Consider the following 20,628-nt stretch of genomic DNA (forward strand, 5'->3'; position numbering starts at 1 on the left):
AATGATCGATCACATGAGAGAGAAGGGAATGAAGATGTTGGCTTCAAAAGGCATAATACTAGAGTTGAGAAGTGTAGCCGTTTGTTTTTTTGTTTTTGTTTTTTGTTTTTTTTTTTTGATCCACGTGTACTTGAAAAAAAGAAGGTTACCTCCACCAAGATGAGGCTGGTTGGCATCCAAGGTTGAGAAACTATAATTTTTTCATTCGTAAGTCTATTAAACTTTGGTCTCTTCAACGGGAGAGTCTCGGTATTACGTTACTTTCCTAAATGACTCCACGAGAATAAACATAACTCTAAATAAAAGGGAGAAGAGCATAAGACAACATGCAAGATTGTCAAAAATGTTTTGAGCAAATACAGTCAACATCACATCCTATTTAATAACAAAGGACCCTCAGTCCCCATAGGGTTCAAGATTTCAAAATAGGAATGGCAAAGTCCAGAGATATCCGCTCATCTAAAAGTATTCAGGTATCTCTTACATCATAATAAAGATGCGAAAAAAGATAATTTATACGTTAAAATGTTGTATTGTCAACTCTATAAAACATTAATTATTGTGTATGGAGAAAAATTGTGTAAATCACCTCCCAATTCTCAAGCATAATCGATTAAATCAAATATGATAACACTGAATGAAACTGAAAAGATATATTTTTCCACAAACTGTACATTTTTGGACATGAAAATAAATGTTTTCCAACAAGACATGTTTTTATAGTTGGTTTTAGGTACAAACAACAATTACGACAGACAAAGAAACAAACAAACAAACACATGATTAGCATATTATATATTTATATGGTAAGTATGTAGTAGTGGCTACATTGATATTATGAAATAAATGCTTTTGTCACTTGACTGTAGCTGAAAACATCTCTTGTTCTTGGGCAAGTAATTGTTCCATTATTATTACGTGCCATTTCTTCAAGAGCCTTCAAAACAAAACAAAACAAACATTATTTTCCCAATAAAAGTTTTGTACAATCTTCTAACATTCCAAAATCTAGTTGATGGAGACATGATTTAGCTAACCTTAGTGCTGTAAACATATCCATTGGGTAAAACAAGTGGTGGATTCTCTGTATCCATGAGCTCTTTTGTTATGTAGCAGACAAGTTTTGAATGATGCTGCTTTGAGTAAGGCAATGGCATTGCAAGTTTCCGGAAGCTTTCTTGAGACAGAGGATCCTCTTTTGGACAATCATCCTCATAACAGAATCTAATCCCAATAGTCAAGCCAAAACTACACAAGTTTTTTTAAAAGTAAAATGATAATAATGAATGTAGGATACGGAGTTTTCAGAGCTGATAAGCCTGCTTGGAGATAGATATTCAACAAAGGCTCAAGAGTCATGCCATATAACCTACAAAACTCCTGTTTGAATTGTTCCATTAAGAAATCCCATTGCTTTGCATCAAATAAAACCTGCCAAAACACAAAAAAAGATGTCAGTTAATCAACAAAATGGAAGGAAGGAATGGTTGATTCCATTCCATTCTACCAAACCTGATCATGGAATGTTTATACTCATTAGATATTGAAAAGAACATTAACCTTGTATGTCTCACATCCAGTATTACAAGTAAAAGCCAATGTGGCAAAAACTTTCTGAAACTCTTTCATATAAGAAGCTGCCCATGGTGAAAGGTGCTTTCGGGAATATGTAACTGCCTGGAGATTCTTTTCATTGCGCACCAATTCAATAAACTCCTGAAGCCTCAATTGAAACTCAAATTTGCTCTGTTATCAAGAAAAAGAACACTCAGTATCAGCCATGTTTATGTATCTTTTCTTATATCAGTAGCAATTACAAGATTGAAGAAATAAGTATAGTATACCTTAGACTTTTTTAACCTAGACTTGTTATCAGCACACCAGGCTAGAGCAGGAGCTACCTCCTTGTTTCTTAGAGCATCCATCACTCTTTTGGCTTCATAAAAGATTTCAATATCAACAAGATCCTGTCAAAGATGAAGCAAGAACGTGTGACAGTTGTAGAAGAATCAAGAATCTAGGAATACTTTCACAAGATAATTGTAAAGGAATCTTGAATGAAGAGAAACAGAAGATTATTGCGAAATACCTGTATGTGACTGCTTTCAGCAAGCTGTGTGGCAGTGGTATAGTATGACATTCGCAACATATAGTCTACCAGTATTCGCTTCAACCGCGTGTTGTTCCACTCTGATATATTGTCGGCGCCGGCGGATTCCAGATGATCAAGTCGGGCCTTACACCGTTGCGCTTGGAGATGCTCAGCCCTACTCCCATCTTCCAACTGTTTAGTTACAGATTATCAGGCATTGATGGGAATGGGATAACTATTTTCTTATCAAGATTCTTAATCATCCAATAAACCAATAGAAAACAGAAATTGATCGATGCAATACAATTAAGTACGGCATTTAGATAATCGGAACCCTAGAAAAATAATTGAATTAGTCGATTAGGTTTACGAGTATGAAGATTAATTACCTTCCGCTTGAGACCTTGTAATCTAGAAACGAGCGAATTGAGATGCTTAACGGCATCGTCTTGGGAGAGATCACCGGAATCTGAGAGAGTGGACATGACGGCAGAGACCTCTTTCTCGACAGCCCTGTGGTTGGCGCGGATCGTCTTCTTGTAGTGTTCGAATGGGACTCTCAAGAACTGATGTTCTAGTTTTAAGGACTCCGTCAGTTGGGTGAGTTTCGAAGAGGGAACTGCACCGTGAACTGATGGGAAGGATGCGGCGGTGGCTGAGGAGATGGTGGCGTTGGAGACGGCGGAGTTGCCGTTCGTATTGGATTCCATTTTTGTTGGGAGGAGGAGAACGGAGGTGAATCAAATCAGGGAGAAGATGGTTTGTGTGTGGGATTGTTACAAATGGTTTGGGGGTTGCCGGTGCCCCTACTAGAAGAAGAATATATACGACGTCGTTTGCAGGTGGCTTCATTCGAGTCCCTTTTAAAATGGAAAAATAAAATTTGTATTTATGTAGAATTAATGAAAAAAAATTGAGACAAATGATTTTGAGAGTTTCTGTAATCAGTTACATGGTTCATTTCATTGTAACGAAAAGAAGATGTTTGTTTGGTCTAGTGGAACAGAATGATCATTTATGAGTAAACGGATTTATCTTATTTTGTTAGCATTTTTTTTGGAAAAGAAATTTCTAATGAGAGTTTTGAGTCAGCTTTCGTGCACCGATTAATCTCCACTGCAAACATGAGGTTATGTCTCATGTTCTGGAGTCACTGCAGACAAACATTCATGGTCACAGAGGCGGATTAGTATCAAGATTTAAACATGAATCAATAGGTTATCCACCATATCTTTCGTATGTTTACCAAATCACCACAACCCAAGTGGTTTTATTTTGTTAATTTTAATATCTTAAAAATTGTTGTTTTTTAAGTAAACGGATTTATCTTATTTTGTTAATTTTAATCTCAGAAGAATGGTTGTTTTTCTACTCCATCATATAGTCGATGCAAAATTGTAAAAAAAACAAAAAAACATTTTGTTTATATAATTTGTAATGACACAAATCCCTTCTCTACAATCATTTCTTTCTCTCTTAAAATGTTAAGACAAACGTCTTTCTCTCTTAAAATGTTAAGACAAACGTAAAGAAGTTTGATACTTGTATATTATCTTTTTATACACAAAAATGATTTTTGTTCTTAAAGGCTTAAAAGCTTTTTATTGTAAAAGGATACTAGCATACATGTAGAGAAGTTTGATACTTGTATATCATCACTGTTATTTATTTTTCTTCCTATGGTCTTGTTTTAATATTTCATTTTCATATTAAAATGATCATTGGTGGATACAAATTTTATGTTATTCAAGTTTAAAATGTTTATGTTATTATATTTATCATTTTTAAAACCAAAATTTTGAACAAATCTCAACAACCCTTTTGGTGTTTTGAGATGAAATATTGAATTTTGCCAACCGAATGCTTAATTAACTTGAGTTGTTTTGAAAACTCTGAAAAATATACATTACTTTATTAATGATGTTTTACACATGTTTTTTGGGGGTTTGGCTTAGGTACGATGATTGCCATCTTACTCTACGAAGTCAAACTCATATAACTTACTAGGCAAATATATTGTCTAACTTATTTTGATGTGTGTTTAGACGGATGGATACAAGGCTATGGCTAAGTTGATATTTTAGAACGCCTTAACTTGTGGGGCACTTGAACCTTGTTACGATACATATGATTAACATCTCACATTTTGATTAAATAAACTTTTGAAATACTTTTTGGAGCTATTTATTTCTACAAACTCTATGAAACTTTGAACTTAAGGTTTTAAAACATAAAACTTGTGTTTTTAAATGTTACTTTCAAACTACATGGTCGACGGGTGTAATCCTTATGACAATGATTAATGAATCTATCTAAAATTTGGTCATAAATAAATGCAAATGAACCTGATGCAACTTCTTGCTTATATTCGAAATATCGATCGATCATGTGTTTATTATTGTCTTAGTTTATTGTTCTTCTCCCAACAATGATCGACTAAGGATGATTTAGAATTAAGAGAAGTCATTCAAAAATCGATCATTTGTTTAATGATATCCGTCATCGAAAGAAAAAAAAATCCATTCACTTAAACATGTGAAAACAAACATGAAAGAAAAAAATATGTAACTACAACTATCTAATAAATAAATAAAAATGTTACAAAACTTTAACATTACAATTAATCAATTAATCACGAGTACTAATTCCATTTGTTTAAGAACCTGATTCTATAGCTTTCCATTTATTATATGTCCAAGTATTGATTATGATTGTAAAAGTTATATAAAAAATAATTTAAAATAACAATATTAATTTTAATAACCATAACACTTCATAAAAAAATTATAAATGGAAAAGTCATAATATAAACATAAGGAAAATATAAAATAACATTAATTTAAAAATTAACTAATTTCATAAAGATTTTTACCTCAAAAAGTTAGTTTTTTTAGAAAAAATCTCAGATTTGAGAAATTGAAAATTCCACAGATATGTGAAATTCTTTGATTTTTTATTTTTAGTTTTGTATGTAAAAACTACAATACATATATATTTTTTTAAATGATATTTGAAGATTTTACGAGAAAAAGTTAAAAAAATTGATTTGTTTTGTTGTGTTTTGTTCAGGTAAACATATATTTACACATATCACGAAAGGAATTGAATTTCCAATATGTTATTCACTTATTTGGCATGATCGTTACTAACTTCTGTCAATTTTGGACTATAGCCCATCAACCGAATCGACCCTGAACAGAGCCCACAGAAATTTAGACTCGTGTGAGGCGTGTGCTATTTATAGGCATACGCACAACCCCTCTTTCTTTGCATCCAAGAATCCTCCGAAATTACTCCAAACCGAAGACCAATTCTCCCCCATTAAACCAAACCGAGAGCTGCTAATGCTATGATTACAATTCGGTTTGTAAGCATCCGCCATATATGAAAAGCTTTTGATTGGAGGTCAGTTTTAATCATGTAATGTTATAAATTCTGCTTAATGTGTTTGATTTTTGGCACAGACAAACAATTTTCATGCTGGTTTGCGTCGAATTTTTATAAAGTTGATCTTTCACTTTACAACCACCATAAATTGTTTCTTCATGTTGTTTGTGCTTTTGCAGATTTACGATATCCGATATCCGCATGCAATTTTGTGGTAAATTCTGGAGACGGTGATGTGGGTTTTGAGATTGAGCAGAGATTTAGGTTGAAAATCTAGGGTTTTAATTATCTCATTGTTAAAAAGTTTCGTCTTTGGGTTATATTAATATGCGAAAGAAGGAGAATGGTTAGAATTACATTGAAGAAAATCGTGTATCCTTGTTGGAAGCCATTTATGGAAGGAGATAGTCAAAGTAGCGGTAGAAAGGGGGATTTCGGTGGAATTGTGGATGGATTATGGTGGTATGAGGACTCCGGAAAACATGTTAATGGTGATTTTTCAATGGCGATGATCCAAGCCAATAGCGTGTTGGAGGATCAATGTCAACTTGAATCCGGATCATTAAGCTCAATCGAACATGGGCCTCAAGGAACCTTCGTTGGAGTCTATGACGGACATGCTGGCCCTGAAGCTTCAAGGTTTATCAATAATCACCTCTTCAACAATATCAAAAGTACACTCTTCAATTCCTCATATATTTTCTATTCATATCATGGGTTTTCTGTTTTCATCTTATAAATTCTAATTTGTTTTCCATATTCACGACTCCAGAATTCACATCGGAGAATGAAGGAATGTCAGATGAAGTTATACGCAAAGCATTTTTGGCAACTGAAGAGGAGTTTATCTCTTTAGTTGAGAGCGAATGGCTAAGCAATCCAAAAATGGCATCTGTAGGGTCGTGTTGTTTGGTTGGTGTAATATGCAATGGAGTGTTGTACGTTGCAAATGCAGGGGATTCTCGTGCAGTTTTGGCAAGAGAAGAGAAAGGCATCAATGGATTCAAAGGTGTTAGGATTTCAGAAGAACACAATGCCAGTTATGAATCTGTTAGGGAAGAACTACGCTCATTGCATCCAAATGATCCAAATATTGTAGCATTAAAGCACAATGTCTGGCGTGTGAGAGGTCTTATCCAGGTAATTTCTCTTACAAAGCTTATTCAGATTCTCTCTCTCTTTTCTTTTTACTTAATGAGCTTAATGCTTTTAAACACTTAATCTCTAGTGTAATCTATATTTGGGTGTTTTGTTTCTTTTTTTGATCATTATGTCAATAATCCAAGTGGTTAGAATGTACTTTTTGTGGTTTTTAGCTTTTAAAAGACCCTCATACCCCCTCTCATGTTTTCTTATCGGTTTATTTTCAGCCTAATTCAACTTCTATACGCGATAAAGGTTTGTTCAAGTTGCATAGTTTTCACATTCAAGATACACGGTGAATGTACTACCCTTGTACATATGTACACATTAGTCATTTACCTAAACTACCCTTGTAGATTAAACTCCATCTTTAATAACTTACAATAACAAATTGACAACCATGTCCAAGTATGTAATAACTTTCCCAAATGAAGCATATTATATTCTAACAAAATTTTCACAATCTTGCAGATTTCTAGGTCAATTGGTGATGTCTATTTGAAGAAACCAGAGTTCAATAAAGAACCTTTATTGCCAAAATTTATACTCCCAGAACCCTTCAATCAGCCTATTCTAAAAGCTGAACCTTCTGTATTGGTTCAGAAGCTCACTCCAGAAGATCAATTTCTTATTTTTGCATCTGATGGTTTGTGGGAGCATCTTACTGATCAAGAAGCTGTTGATATAGTCAAATCTTCTCCACAAAATGTAAGTTTTTCAACATGTAATAAATAAATATATTTAGGTCTTTTATGCAAATGGTTATGAACTTATGATAATATATAAATATAATATGCAGGGAATTGGGAGGAAGCTTGTGAAAGCTGCACTACATAAAGCAGCAAAGAAGAGAGAAATGAGATACTCAGATTTAAAGAAAGTAGGGGTAGAGGGAGGTGTAAGAAGACACTTTCATGATGATATTACAGTTATAGTCTTGTTTCTCAACCATAATTTGTCATCCTCTGCAACTCCCGTATCGTTTAAATGTTCTTCATAAAGTCCTGAAAAACTGAATTCAGGGATTTTTTTTATTTCTATTGAGAAAGGTTTTTGCTGTTTGGAATTTGGAGTAATAAAACATGGTTGATGATTATGCCAAGAAGAAGAAGCTCTGGTGATTGGCATATGAAGCTGATTTGCAGTTGGGTTGTTCTTTGTTTATTCAAACACAAACACTAGTTTCATGTTTCTATTGGAATTACTCGTCATTGTTTTGTTGTCATTAATGGCGTTTTTACAAGATTTGAACTTGGTTTGTTTATGCTTCCTTGGTTTGATTTTAGTGTTATGTTATGTAGGAATGTAAGGTCAACCCATATGAAGGAATAATAATTTTTTGATAGATCGTTCAAATAAATGAAACAAATAAGGTTAATAACTTCTAAATGTCGAATCTTTATAGTAAAGTTTATTTTATTTCAAGTTTTTTCGTTCATAAAAAAGATGATCCATGAAGTAAATGGCTTCATTTAGACATCACATACACTTAATCACTAGTTCATTTCTGTTTTTATATAATAAATCCATTGACTTGAAACCGATGATGAACAAGTCATGAAAAAAAAAGATGATATCTACTAATATTGACATTAAAGAGACGATGACACATAATAAGGGATAATGACTTAAGAGGGTAACATATTATTGGTTTTGTACACATTTAGTCCCTGATTTTTTTTTGTCCACATTTTACCCTTGAACTTGTTGTTGTGTATAGATTAAGTCCTTATTACCGGTTGATGCCATATTTGCTGACATGGCTGCCTATGTGGACACTCATTAAAAGTAAACACTCCTACGTGGATCATCTCTGAGTTCCATTGATTATAATACGATGCGTAGCCCTAACTTGACTCAAAAAACATTTCGAACCCATACCCAAAATCGAAGAAGAAGATGTCGACTCCCAGTTCATCTGGATCCATCGCAAAGAAAGAGGAGCTTTGTGATTGTCGACTCCGAATTCGAATATACACATCCAAGACTAAAGACAACCCTAACAAAAAGTTCAAAGTTTGCCCCAATTCTCTCGTATGTCGATCTTGATTTCCCTCTGTACTTTTGATTTTCCTTCTAATAAATAAAGATTTTGAGCTTCTTACCATCTTTATATTTCATTTCGAAGAAACCAGGTAAGAAGTGTAAGTATTGGGAATGGATTGATGAACCTGTGACTGGGAATCCGGATTTAGAACAAGAACTTGAAGCAGTTAAAGAGGATGTTGCATGTTTGAAGAAAGAAGTTCAAGAGCTGAAGAATAAAGCACATAGTTATAGGGTAGAAATCAGTTGTAATATTATCTGAAAACAGTTGAATAGAGTTTGGTATAATGTATTGAATTGTGTTATGTATTGAATGGTTTCTATTGAATGTATTGAATGGAGTTTGCATATTGAATGAAGTGTTACATGGTACACATTTGATTGTAATTTACATTGAATTTGGCTGCAATTTCAACAACCAAAAGACAAGGACAATGATAATTGAATTTGTCTGCAATTTCAACAACCAAAAGACAAGGACATTGATAGAAACAAATATGATTCCCAGTAGACAATTGGCATATGATTCCCATTATAACCTTCTTAATAAACTAATGCATTAATACCAATAAAGATTGAAAAAGACAAAACACAATTGACATAGGATACCATATCCGATTCCATTACTTAAAGGCCATCAAAAGTTGACAGGTTACAAGCAAGGGTAGTATTGTCAATTACATCAAAAGTTGGGCCAATTAACAAAAGAAATTCACCATACATAGTGTACTATTACATACTTCCAAAGCAAAAGAAAACAAGTAACCCTAATCACTCTAAAGTAACTGGGTTGTCCTCAGTCACTCATTTGTCATCCTTTCGAAAAACCTGCTTCCTGATTTGTATCTTGTTGATTCTCTCTGAAGGCTTCCTTGCTCTAACACCAAGGCTCTTGGGCACTCTAACACCAAGATTCACAGGCACTTGGTTAACATGTATTGGATTCACAGGATATTGGTTGATAGGTACTTCATTCACAGGAACTTGATTCATAAGATCTTCATTCACACGCTCTTGATTCACAGGGACATTCTCTTGAATGACAAGCTCTTGATTCACAGGGACATGCTCTTGAATGACAAGCTCTTGATTCACAGGGACATGCTCTTGAGTCAAAGGATCTTGATTGACATGTGTTGGAGCACTTGGAGTTGGAGTGCTTGGACCTGCTTGTGAAGGACAATTTTTTGCATTACTCTTTTTCTTGCTTTACTTGGACCTGCTTCAGAAGGACCCCTCATTGGACATGTAGCTTTGTTGTGTCCAGTTTCATTACAAATTGTGCATCTGTGTTGAACACCTGCCCTGCTTATAGTATGCCTTGTATTCCCACTGAGTTCATTTTCTGCTTGGTCTCTTTTTCTTTTCACACATGGCCTACCAGGTAACCTCCTCCTAATTGGAGGTAGTATCTGGTGAACATCATGCATGTGGGGCCACAAGGAACTATCATTCAGGGGATGTATGGTGTACTCATAGGCCATAAGAAATGCAGATTTAGTAAACCACTCTGCAACATATTCCTCTGAATCAAGATTCAAAGAAGATATGACACATATGGCATGTACACAAGGAATTCCTATCAATTGCCAACCTCTGCATCCACATTCTCTCTTCTCCAAGTCAACATCATACCTTTCATTACATTGCACAACTTCAAACTGTTTGTATCCACTAACATATGGTGCCCAGAATCTGTCAATACAAAAAGTTAGTTATCAATTGCATGTACAAAAAGTAAGTAAAAGTGTTTGTAACAACTAACCTTCTCAACTTCTTTAATTCACCAAGCTTCCTTCTGATATTTGGACAGATTGCTAAATTCCAGCCCAATCCTTTCTCTTTCTGCATGTACAATCTCTCCATCACAAATACCCTTATGTCCTCCAACATAGTGATCAATGGCTTCTTTCTAGCTTCTTCAATAGCAGCATTGAAGCTCTCAGAAACACCATTTTCCATTGCATCACATCCCATTCCCACCTTAAAAAAAGCCCTTGACCAACAGCTGGGGTCCCTTTTAATGAGATAATCATATGCCCCTACATCAAAGCTCTTGATCTCTTCCATTGGAAGTTCAAATTTTTGAAGTTAGCAAGGATGTACCTAGCACACAACCTATGCTCAACTTCTGGACATCTTTCTTTCACAGCCTCCATTATACCCTGCATTGATTTGGAATGTTAGTTTGTGTAAAAGGCAATTTTTGTAAAAGATAATTTGTGTATATATGTACCTTGTGTCCATCTGACATCAATGTGATTCCATTACCATTTCCCCCTTCATCTATGTCTTCCATTAGATTGTCCAAGAACCACTTCCATGTACTCTTGTTCTCAACATTTACTACTGCCCACGCTATTGGGTATATGTTATTGTTGCCATCCCTGCCTACTGCTGAGAGGAGCTCACCTTTACATATGCCCTTCAGAAAACATCCATCTATCCCAATAACCTTCCTACACCCATCTAACCAGCCATCAACCACTCTTTTAAAACTCACATAAAACCTTTCAAACACCACAGTAGAATTACTTTGGGGCTGCACATACACTTCAACATGAGATCCTGGGTTGGCCCTTTTAATCTCAGCTCCATAATCCCATAGCTTGGAATAATGATCCTTCAAATCACCCTCAATTTCAAACAATGCAAATCTTTTTGCATTCCTACATTGTCCAACACTAACATTTATGTTGAATAACTTGGATACCATAGCTTTCATCTTCCTCAGACTCATTTTAGGGGACTCCAAAATATCGGTGACAAATTGTTTCCCTATCCACTTGTAGGTAACAATTGACCCAAGTTTGAATGCCCTTGAGCAACTATGGTCTTCTATGAGGGACTTTATTTGAAATGTTTGCTCATCTTTCATCCAGGAAGCCCACAGTCTAAACGGGCATTGTGGTCTTTTTCCTTTACAACACTTTACAAGCAACCTATCCTTGTCATTCTTCTCATAATACAAGTCATATCCATGTGCAACTGCATAGTTACTGAGAGATGACTTAAGTTCAGCAGGAGAAGAGAATCTCATACCTAGTTTAGGCTTCATCTTCCTCCATTCCTGAGTAGCATCATGCCTAGGGTAGACAGCTGGAAGTTCATTGCCTTCTTCATCTTCATCTGCAACAACTACTGGACATAACTTGTTCAAAAACTTATCATTATAGGTTCTTTTGAAGATTCTTTTGCTTGATGTAACAGATTCATCCTCTTCATGTTCACAGTTCTCATCATCTGCCAAAACAGAGTCGGCATCTTCTTCTGAATACACAAGTTCTTCATCGTCTGGTTCTTCTTTCTGAATCCACTCAAATATAGGTTCATTATCATGGTCAATATACACATCCACATGTTTGTTAGCATTTGCAACCTCAAGAAACTCAGAGTAGTTACATTCATTTTGTAGTGTTTGGATCCCCTCACTCAATCTCACTTCAGGTATACAGTAATACACATGCTTGCACTGAAAATCGATAAGCTTCTCAACATATTTGATGAAATCGGAGAAAACAAACTCGTTTGCATCTTCATTCAGTCGTAGTACTTCTGGAGCAAAATACACTAATGGATTAGGCACAAAAGTACCATTATAGTGTAAATCGACTTTTGGAAAAGCTTGATTTTCCTCCATTGAATCAGAATGGTGTTTTGAGAGCAGAGAAGGGTGAGTAAATGAGGCACTGAGCAAGAACGGACTGTGAGAATAAAGACACTAGAACCCTAACTGATCTTCGTTTATAAATGAGGTTTTTTCATAAATGAGGGTGAAAGAGGGTAATTGCCACGTAACTAAATTCATTTTTCTTAAACTCCCGTAAAACACAAAATGACCGGCTTAACCGGCATCAACCGGTAATAAAGACTTAATCTATACACAACAACAAGTTCAAGGGTAAAATGTGGACAAAAAAAGTCAGGGACTAAATATGTACAAAATCAATAATATGTTACCTTTTTAAGTTATTATCCCCACATAATAATGCCATCATGTATTATTCAATTACCGGTTAACATGAGGTAACAAGAATACAAGATACTTAGTTTAAAATCCAAAAGCATGTGTATTAAAAAGAATTTAAATTTTATAAGAAAAAATTAGGACAAAACTCGAAAAATTGATATAAAACTTATAGGTTTTCTCATAATTAACCACGTGTCAATAAATATTTTGATTAAAACAATTGGAAGAGAGCTTGAGTTCAACCGATTTCATTTTCTGTCCCCCACCACCACCACCAGCGCGCCACCGTCCGTGCCATCTCCACTGACTACTCAAAGATGGCGGCGGTCAACTCCGTCCGTATCGCCGCTGCTCAGATGACATCCATTAACGATCTTGCTGCCAATTACGCCACATGCTCTCGCCTTGTCAAGGTTTCCCTTTTCTCTCATATCCTCATGATGAATCAAAGTCAAGCCTGTGTTTTTGTTTCGAAACTTATCAATTTTTTTCATGAACTATTGGTTACATGATCAATTGAACATGATGATGATGTTATTTGAGTTGCAAAAGGTTTTTATTCATTAGGGTTTTGTTTATCTAAAACCCACCCCATTATCGTTTACGACCGATGATCAATTTCGGATCAAAAAGTCTCAATTTCTACTCGTTTTTTATTATTAGTTATGATTCACAGGAAGCAGCCTCAGCTGGAGCAAAACTTCTTTGCTTCCCTGAAAATTTCTCATTTGTGGGTGCTAAAGATGGGGAAAGCCTTAAAATTGCCGAACCTTTAGATGGCCCTGTTATGAAAGGTTATTGTGCTCTTGCAAAGTAAGTAACCAATTTGAATTTATCATTCAAAAGCTATACATGTTTAGAAATTAGGGTTTTATTGCGATGAATTGAATTTACAGGGAGTCAAGCATGTGGTTGTCTCTTGGAGGGTTTCAAGAAAGAGGGTCAGATGATGCACACTTATGTAATACTCATGTTTTGATTGATGATGCTGGAAATATCAGAAGCACTTACAAGAAGATGCACTTGTATGTGAGAATTTAGATGTTTGACATTTTCAATTCCAATATAAATATTTTTCAGAAACTCACTTTTTTATATATATTTGAAGATTTGATGTGGATGTTCCTGGAGGTGCAGTCTATAAAGAGAGCAGCTTTACAGAAGCAGGTATGTGATTTGTGAATGTGACTCATTACTTTTACTCATTTGCAATCTTTGATTTGAAAATTGAAATTGAAATTCAAAAGTTTTTTAGGGAAGGAGATAATTGCCATTGATAGTCCCTTTGGGCGTTTGGGTCTTACTGTATGCTATGATTTGAGGTTCCCTGAAGTTTATCAACAGCTACGCTTCCACCATGGAGCTCAGGTTCTTGAAAATTTCTCAATCTTTATTATTTATATTTGGATCAGTCATTGTTTATATAATTAGTTTATAATCTGATTTGCAGGTTTTGTTAGTTCCTGCAGCATTTACAAAAGTTACAGGTGAGGCACACTGGGAGGTTCTTCTTCGTGCACGTGCCATAGAGACTCAATGTTATGTATGAATCATTGAATTGCATATTTTATCTTTTTCTTTTGGAAAAAAAATGAAAGAATTTTTTTTTTATTATGGTTTTTTTAATGTTGAATTAGGTTATAGCTGCTGCACAAGGTGGGAAACATAGTGAGAAAAGAGAGAGTTTTGGTGATACGTTGATAATCGACCCTTGGGGCACTGTAATTGGTCGTTTACCAGGTAAGAATTTGATATTTTTTAATTTTTTAAAATTATTTTCGTTTTCTTATTAAATATTAAAAGCATTTTTTCAGATAAAGTGTCAACAGGAATTACGGTTGCAGATATAGATTTCTCATTGATCGAATCAGTGAGAAGGAAGATGCCAATTTCCCAGGTAAAATCCAGACAAGACAAAACATGTTGTACTGTGTTTCTGTTTGGTGTGACTGAGACCGATGTCAATGAGATAAAAATTTTCAATTTTTGGTCCTACCCTAAAAGGGATTTCCTGAGGATTTCTTATTAGTGCAAAAGACGTGAATGCCCTTATTATACTGACCATGTTCTATTGGTTTTATTTATTTTCAGCATCGGAAGCCGATCGAGTTCTGGAAACAAGTCTCTAAATAACGGTACTATTTGTGATCATGATTCATAAAGTGAATAGTTTGTTAATCATGAATATTATGAATTTTATCTTGATTTAGTTGAAGGGTGAAACCATTTAGAAAAGCATTTTATATTTGATTAAGATACTTTTAAAATCTAGCATTCATTATGACGACTTTTCATCTCAAATTCTCAGATGTTAATAACTGACACCCTTGCACATTAAACATTTATCACTTGAAAATGTAACACTCCATCCTTAATCACATAATTGACCAATATTATCTTATATATATCTATAACTCTTACTAAGGAGATCATCAAAATCAATATGGTTCAAGATAAACTATATATGTTCAAGATAAACTATATATCTTGAACCATATTCATTTGAAACTTCTCAACCACTTATGCTACTTAATGATTTGTTAATTGATTTTTTTTATCTATATAAGAACTTATTTAAAGTGAATGAAAATGAAGAGAAAATGTGCTAATACGTAAAGTTTATATATATATATATATATATATATATATATATATATATATAGAGGGCTAGGTTATAATGTGGATGATAAGTATTGTGTGGATGTAGAAATGAATGTGGAGCAAGAATTTAATTTATTTTAAGAAAGTCATTTTTATATTTAATTAATATAAAGAAAATTGATAAAAGCATTCTAATTAAATGAAATGGTGATTTAAGGGTATTTTAGTCCACTAAACTTTATTTATAATAGGAAATTTTCGGATTTTAAGGTATAATTAATTCTATTAATTTTAAAAGATAATAGTTCTCTAAAGTCGGATATTCTGTAATTCTGACAGAATATAAGTTTTGACACAATGCATATTCTGACAGAATACATATTCTAATTGAATGAACCTATTAAAGAATAACAAATTTGTGAAACATGTGTCCAAGAATAACAACATTTTTAAAGAATAAACATCTATTATTAATATTATTTAAGAATCTAAGGTCTAAAAATAAACAAAAAAACAAATTTACAGTCACATTCTATAAAAATACAATATCATTCTTGAAGTTTTTTTTGGCAACTATAAGAATACAATGTTTTATAGTAAATCCTTTTTGAAATAATCTTCATTCTATAAGAATAGAATATCATTCTTAAAAAAATCTTCGTTCTTCTTGTTTTCTGCTTTAGTAACTTATACCTCATGTTATATTTTGATATGTTGGTGTGGTGAATCTCAATTGTGATGAAATTGTCTCTTAACGATATGCAGCAAAATAAATTGTGAACGTAATTCAAACATAATCAACCGGTAAAACAATATAAATAAAATACAAATTAGAAAAAAAAATAGTTGGCATTCTTTTTGATAATTGGATTTTAAATTAGACAAATCTGCACAAATAGTCCATGTGGTTAGCTGAAAATTGTCACTTTAGTCAAAAAAAAGTTTGGACTAGCACCAGAGGTCCAAACTTTTCATTTTGTTGCGAGTTTGGTCCGATTTGCGTTGAACTTTTTTATAAAGACGATTTTGCCCTTGATTTTCGCTTTTTTAGTTTTTTATTTATTTAAATATTTTTCTGATTAAATTTTTTTTTTTAAATTAAAAAAGCCAAATCTCTCTCTCTCTCTCTCTCTACGATTGTTCAAGAACAACAAATACAATCAAAAACACATTCCCTTTTCCCTTGGTCTTCCTCTCTGCAACTCAAACCCACCAACAATCTTTCTATTATGGAAGAAATCAATTTATGGGCTACATTCTCTCCAACCCAACACAAACTGAACTCGCATTCTGTTGTCGTATCTCCGTCCGATCTATCATCTGCCCACCGATCGGCTCCGCCCCTTTTCCTCTTACCGGCAGATCAACTCAGATCGACTTCCACCTCTACCCACAAACCTTGGATTGCAGAGTAGAAAGCTTCTTTCTCTGTTCGAAGTGAGTCATGAAGATCAGTTTGAAGTTCAAATTGGAGATATCGATACTCAAATCTTCAAGAAGCTTCATCAGGTTACCATTATGCCCCTCACCGTGAATATGTTTGAACTATTGTTTGATTTATTTGAGCCCTAACTCTGCACCATTGTTTGATTTATGAACCTTATCTTTGTATGTGTATCTGGATTTGTGTGTACTATTGTGGCTCGGTGGTAATTTATAGATACCTCCATCAGATTTAACCATCTTGAATCTTCAAAACATGACAAAGAAGCAGCGGAGGAAGATTGTGATCTATATGTTCCTCTCGTATCTCTCTCGTCTTGCAGAACCAACAAAGCTCTAATACCAACAAATTCAAGCAACAAGCTCAATGATTCTTCTGCTTTAATGGCGGAAAAAGTCTAAACACAACCACCAACAACACTAAATCTCCCCTGAATGATGAACCAGTTATGAGAATATGGAACCCATTTAGATTCACCCCCAAAACCCATCAACGAATTGATGGATTTTGGGGAGACCCAGATGGACCCGACAAAGGAAGAAATCTGATTCCATGGTTTGTGGTTTCAGGTGAAGCTATTGGTGGTGTGGTGTGGGCGATGGAAGTGGTGAGTAGTTTTGCAGGTCTCGATGGTTTTGAGGAACGGATGAGCGGGATCCGTATCTTTGGAGGTTCACCAAAAGAAGTTTGACATGAGATCTGGGTTTTTTTGGAAAAAGCTTGAAATGAGATCTGGTGTTGTTTTGGTTCTGATGGCAAATTCTTGTATCTAATTTGATGTTCTTGATGAATTTTTGGGGAAGAAACCATTAAAGAGCTTTTGTAAAGGAAAAGTAATGAAGAAGGAATGGGCATTAACGCGCGAGAGAGAGAGAGAGAGAGAGAGAGAGAGAGAGAGAGAGAGAGAGAGAGAGAGAGAGAGAGAGAGAGAGAGTTTGCATTTTTAATTTTTTTTATTTCTGTTATAAAAAAATTATAAAAAGAAAATAGAAAATACAAATTTTATTTTTAACTTTTTCCTTCAATAAAAAAACAATGAAATAATAAAAAAAATTGCAAAAGAACAAAAAATAAAGGCAAAATCGTCATTAAGAAAAAGTTCATAGCAAATTTGACCAAACTCGCAACAAAATAAAAAGTTTGGACCTCTGGTGCTAATCCAAACCTTTTTGGACCAAAGTGTCAATTTTCAGCTAACCACATGGACCATTTGTACAGTTTTGTCTTTAAATTAAAATAATGTAAACTTAATTATAATCTATGTGATAAAAACCAAGTAAATCATTATACGTTAATAGACAAAAAAACAAATTTCATGTTTAATTATATGTTTCAAGAACAAACATACGATGAAGTAATCCACATCATACCTATGCGGATTAAATCAAATGGTTCAAAGACTAACAATTTGTTTTATATACATTAATTAATTGGTTTTTGAATGAATATAAATTAAGTAGATATGTATTGCATATCAATTTGAAAGGGGGTTGGATAGTTCCTGTATAAAGACAACTCATACACATTGCGATTTTGGAAATAATGGGTGGATCTGCTAACTCCAATGAAATGCATATACTCTAAATAAAGAATCAAATAACTTACGAAGTACATGTTAGTTTCATAATTTAAAAAATTCAGCATCAAAATAATTAAGTATTGGCGGAAAAGAAAAACATACATGTGTTGGGGTTTGTAGGGTAACTAAACTGGGTAAAAGGTTGAACTGCCGACATGGTGGTGGACGATAGTGAGAACGGAGATGATGGTGTAGCCGACATTTAATTTTCCAGCAGTAGGGTTAGTAGATGGTGATGGTGGACGGACGTTATAAAGGAAGAGAAGAAGAAAGATAAATAGGTAGGGTTATAAAGAAAAAATAGTTAACTATCCATAATTATAAAGGATAAATATTTTATTTAATTAATTAATATCTTAATTAAACCTAAGATTACTAATATACCCTTAATTAAGTTTTTGAAATGATTATTCCATATTGATCCCTACATCCACACAATAGATGTTCAACCACATTTGAACCTAGCTCTCTCTCTCTTTCTCTCTCTCTCTCTCTCTCTCTCTCTCTATATATATATATATATATATATATATATATATATATATATATATATATATATATATATATATATATTCTTATTTTTTTAGACAAAACTGCAAAAATAGTCCTTGTGGTATGCATTTTTCTGAGGTTTAGTCCAAACCTCAATTTTTTTGGCTTCGTGGTCTTTTTGAGCTAGTTTCGTTGTGGATTTGGTCCCTCGGTAAACTGAAATGACTATAATACCCTTGGAGTATTTATTTTTCATTTTTTAAAATCTAATAGTTATTTAATTATTTTAATAATTAAAAAAAGAGGGGACTCTCTCTCTCTCTCTGTGTGTGTGTGTGTGTGTGTGTGTGTGTGTGTGTGTGTGGAACACGACCCAGAAATATCAACCTCCTAACACCATCATCTTCCTCCCCCATCCTTCGTCCACAACTGAAACTCTAAACACACACATACACTTGAAAAATTAAAAACACATACCGAAACTCCAAACAAGAATTCTGATTTTGTTACCTAGAAAGTTTAGGCTTGCAATTTGCAACAAAAAAGCTATAATTGGACCAGTAGGATCTTTTTAAGCCCCCCATCTTCTTACAGATTAAATGAAGTGATTTCTCCGGTTGGTTGATGTTTAAGCATTTCTATACAGATCGCCGATAATCTTCGGTAGTAATTCTCGATTTTCCGACGCGAAGGGTTTCTAGATATGCAAACCAGATATTCAACTCCATCTTTGTCGCTGCCACCACCACCGGAGAAGACGAACCTTGAGCTCGTCACTGCTACTAGATCTACAAACGAGATACTTAGATCTAAAAGTCGTCATCACCTTGAACTCGTCACCGCTACAAGAGACGACGTACCAGGCGGCGATGCTACGACTTGCTTTAACAGGAGGAGGAGAAGCTCATCGTCTGAGGAGGGGATTGGAGACCCATGCACTCGGTATGATTTCGTCTTATTGAAGGTGTTCATCCGAAAACCCTTCATCATATCTGATTTCGTATTTGATTTCGTGCGTGTGGAGAAGAAGACGGTGGAAGTTACCATAAAAATCAATTTACTGAAAAAGGAGGTGAAGGACACGGTGGTGGTAGTTGTGGACGGTAGGTGGAGTGTGTATGTGTTCTTGAGTATGTTCATGAATATAAATATGTATTCTTGAGTTTCAATGTGTTCTTGAGTGTTTTTGTATTTGTAGAATAGAGAGAGAGAGAGAGAGAGAGAGAGAGAGAGAGAGAGAGAGAGAGAGAGAGAGAGAGAGAGAGAGAGAGAGAGAGAGAGAGAGAGAGAGCCCTCTTCTATTATTTTAATTATTAAAATATTAAAATAGATTTTAAAAAATGTAAAAATAAAAGTAAAGGGTATAATAGTCATTTTAATTTTCGGATGGACCATTTCCATGTACAAACTATGACAAAAGGACAATGAACCCAAAAAAGTCGAGGTTTGGGCTAAACCTCAGAAAAAAATACATACCACAGGGACCCTTGCTTCTCTTCTTTTTATCATTTTAGCTATCTATACTTTATGAAAAATAGAGAAGAACGTTTAAATAGTTAAATCTATCAACTCCCTTTCATATTAGGGAAAATGTCACTTTAACCCAATAATGTTTTTGGAATTGATAAATTAGTTCCTAATTTTTTTTTGTTGTTTTATGGGGGCATAAAATGGATGCAAACTTTTTTTAGTCACCTTTATAGGGGCATATAACCGGTCTAAAATGCCACTTAAACACTTAAAGTTGATGTGTCTGCCTTGTCAGCAATGAAGCAACTCAAGCAACTGGATTGTTAAAGGTGGCTGCCTAGTTGGAGGGTTACGATGGTGTTCATTCAAAACATATGCATCAACAATGACGTTCTATGTTACCT

At 34.2% G+C, this 20,628-nt stretch overlaps 3 protein-coding genes across 4 annotated transcripts; 2 read left to right on the forward strand and 1 right to left on the reverse strand.

Moving 5' to 3' along the window:
- Positions 1–634: 634 nt before the first annotated feature.
- On the reverse strand, positions 635–2,904 carry LOC145140974 (LisH/CRA/RING-U-box domains-containing protein). Its single transcript, XM_079074341.1, has 7 exons — positions 2,482–2,904; positions 2,090–2,284; positions 1,845–1,967; positions 1,561–1,746; positions 1,298–1,431; positions 1,038–1,224; positions 635–937 (listed from the first exon to the last, which is right to left on the reverse strand). Exons 1-7 carry the CDS (start codon positions 2,800–2,802, stop codon positions 836–838), a joined length of 1,248 nt encoding a protein of 415 aa, XP_078930467.1. The 5' UTR covers positions 2,803–2,904; the 3' UTR covers positions 635–835.
- Positions 2,905–5,356: 2,452 nt separating this feature from the next.
- LOC145138791 (Protein phosphatase 2C family protein) lies at positions 5,357–7,847 on the forward strand. Of its 2 annotated transcripts, none has more exons than XM_079072813.1 (5): positions 5,357–5,497; positions 5,659–6,153; positions 6,252–6,619; positions 7,094–7,330; positions 7,422–7,847. In XM_079072813.1, exons 2-5 carry the CDS (start codon positions 5,823–5,825, stop codon positions 7,620–7,622), a joined length of 1,137 nt encoding a protein of 378 aa, XP_078928939.1. In that variant the 5' UTR covers positions 5,357–5,497; positions 5,659–5,822; the 3' UTR covers positions 7,623–7,847. The 2 variants fall into 2 exon arrangements, with proteins under 2 accessions (XP_078928939.1, XP_078928940.1); XM_079072814.1 differs by lacking the exon at positions 5,357–5,497 and adding an exon at positions 5,514–5,575.
- Positions 7,848–12,843: 4,996 nt separating this feature from the next.
- On the forward strand, positions 12,844–14,932 carry LOC145136176 (Nitrilase/cyanide hydratase and apolipoprotein N-acyltransferase family protein). Its single transcript, XM_079070357.1, has 9 exons — positions 12,844–13,051; positions 13,315–13,451; positions 13,535–13,663; positions 13,747–13,805; positions 13,894–14,006; positions 14,089–14,181; positions 14,276–14,378; positions 14,453–14,535; positions 14,730–14,932. The coding sequence occupies exons 1-9, from the start codon at positions 12,956–12,958 to the stop codon at positions 14,769–14,771; spliced, it is 855 nt and encodes a 284-aa protein (XP_078926483.1). The 5' UTR covers positions 12,844–12,955; the 3' UTR covers positions 14,772–14,932.
- Positions 14,933–20,628: the final 5,696 nt, after the last annotated feature.

The sequence above is a fragment of the Lactuca virosa genome, chromosome 9 (genome assembly GCF_052849685.1).
Source record: "Lactuca virosa cultivar CGN04683 chromosome 9, Lactuca_virosa_CGN04683_v6, whole genome shotgun sequence".
NCBI lineage: Eukaryota > Viridiplantae > Streptophyta > Magnoliopsida > Asterales > Asteraceae > Lactuca > Lactuca virosa.

Coding starts and splice junctions, on each gene's coding strand:
- LOC145140974 (XM_079074341.1), bottom strand. CDS start 2,802: ATGGAATCCAATACGAACGGCAACTCCGCCGTCTCCAACGCCACCATC. Junction 1,432..1,560: donor CTGGATGTGAGACATACAAG/GTTAATGTTCTT, acceptor GTGTTTTGGCAG/GTTTTATTTGATGCAAAGCA. Junction 938..1,037: donor GATATGTTTACAGCACTAAG/GTTAGCTAAATC, acceptor TTTGTTTTGAAG/GCTCTTGAAGAAATGGCACG.
- LOC145138791 (XM_079072813.1), top strand. CDS start 5,823: ATGGTTAGAATTACATTGAAGAAAATCGTGTATCCTTGTTGGAAGCCA. Junction 6,620..7,093: donor GTGTGAGAGGTCTTATCCAG/GTAATTTCTCTT, acceptor ACAATCTTGCAG/ATTTCTAGGTCAATTGGTGA. Junction 7,331..7,421: donor TCAAATCTTCTCCACAAAAT/GTAAGTTTTTCA, acceptor TATAATATGCAG/GGAATTGGGAGGAAGCTTGT.
- LOC145136176 (XM_079070357.1), top strand. CDS start 12,956: ATGGCGGCGGTCAACTCCGTCCGTATCGCCGCTGCTCAGATGACATCC. Junction 13,452..13,534: donor GGTTATTGTGCTCTTGCAAA/GTAAGTAACCAA, acceptor TTGAATTTACAG/GGAGTCAAGCATGTGGTTGT. Junction 13,664..13,746: donor ACTTACAAGAAGATGCACTT/GTATGTGAGAAT, acceptor ATATATTTGAAG/ATTTGATGTGGATGTTCCTG.